Source organism: Acanthamoeba castellanii (assembly GCF_000313135.1).
Source record: "Acanthamoeba castellanii str. Neff unplaced genomic scaffold scf7180000084722, whole genome shotgun sequence".
Classification (NCBI taxonomy): Eukaryota; Discosea; order Longamoebia; family Acanthamoebidae; genus Acanthamoeba; species Acanthamoeba castellanii.
In genome coordinates this window covers 92,015-93,353 of record NW_004457490.1, presented here as the reverse complement: position 1 = coordinate 93,353, position 1,339 = coordinate 92,015, and the positions used below count along the sequence as shown (strand labels likewise).

Below are 1,339 nucleotides of genomic sequence, written 5' to 3'. Positions count from 1 at the left end.
CAAGTCCAAGGCTCGCGTAGAACAGGAGAGTTCCGCAGAGAGAAAGATGGAGATGGAGATGGATGGATGGAAAAGGCACCTTTGGCAGCGGAGCCGAGTTTGGTGGCGGCAGAGGTGAGGCGCAGGAGGTCATCGCCCCAGTCCTCAACGCCTTTCTGGACCTCGCGAAGCCTGTTGCGTGCCATGGGGCTGTCCGCCAGCACTTCCTCGAGCCCGATTCCCAGGCCGAGATTGGGCGATTCGTCTATGCATCGCCGTTCGTCCAGCATGTTCGTTGTCTGCTGAAATGAGCAAATTGGCCCCTGGGTGTCGTGTGACTTGAGCAAACCGCCTCCCTTCACCAATTCCTTTGAAAATATATTTTTATATTTTTCTATTTTCTCCTATGCCTGCGCCAATCCACAAAAGTTTGGTAAAAATGTTTGAGGATCAAAGCATGTTTATCCCATCTAAAACTGGGATGAGATTGCAACTTGCTGTCATCCAGGTTGATTCCATTAGCCTCTCCCCTACTTTCTGCCAACTCTCCAGCCAAAGTCACACCGCCTAAAGTGGTTTCTTGGGCAATCAGGACATGAATGTTGTACATAACCTGCAGCCTGTTGTTGATTAGTGATCAAGTATGGAGGTCAAAAAAATAGCATCACCATGATATAGTGAGCTTGTGTAGTGACAGCATGAAACTCTTTCTTTTGGTGTATATGAAAATAGTGATAGGGAGAACTGGTGAGCATCAGGGCAGACAAGGTGTAAATGTGCCAAGATGCTATTAGGGATGTCAAGGGGGATGGTGTGAAGTGGTTCTTGGAGGGAAGTGTAGAGTCAATCAATCACAGCCAGGGGTGTGGACATTTGCATGAGTCAGCTGATTTTCGTTATTCATATTTGCAGCTTGAGTGTGAGGTAAATTTTCGCTCCTTTTCCCGTTTCCTGCTTGAATAACAAACAAAACTCGCAACATTTGAACAAATCGAAATCTCCTCGCGTTCGATGAAGCGCTGCCGTGTGTCTGACGTTCAGCACGCCTTTGTTATCACTCCATTTGTGGCTACACAGTCCCGCCGTACGTGCCAACCATTTAAAATTCATCAAGATCTTGATGAAACAATCAGTAACACGAAAATCTTCTGCAAGTGCAATCCAGAAGATTGCTTTGGTCGGCCTCGGGAGGCACCTCGGCTTTAAACCTCACCACCAACGCGCCGAGGTACGCGACCTGCATTAATCCAACTCAGAAGAGTTCTCACTCCATCCTCTTCTGTGTGCAGCCGTGCGCGCAGCGCTCGACAATCGCCGGCCGCCCTTGCACCGGTGGCAAGCCAAGGCACCAACGCTGGCA

General features: G+C 49.1%; 1 protein-coding gene across 1 annotated transcript in view; it reads right to left on the bottom strand.

Annotated features, from left to right (window-relative positions):
* ACA1_154840 (mitogen-activated protein kinase kinase kinase) overlaps positions 1-269 on the bottom strand; it is a gene marked incomplete at both ends in the record, with an annotated part of 1,479 nt that extends 1,210 nt beyond the window's left edge. Inside the window, one exon of the mRNA XM_004340549.1 lies at positions 80-269. Within this exon, the coding sequence (XP_004340597.1) occupies positions 80-269 (190 nt within the window). The remainder of the gene's footprint in view (positions 1-79) is intronic.
* Positions 270-1,339: the final 1,070 nt, after the last annotated feature.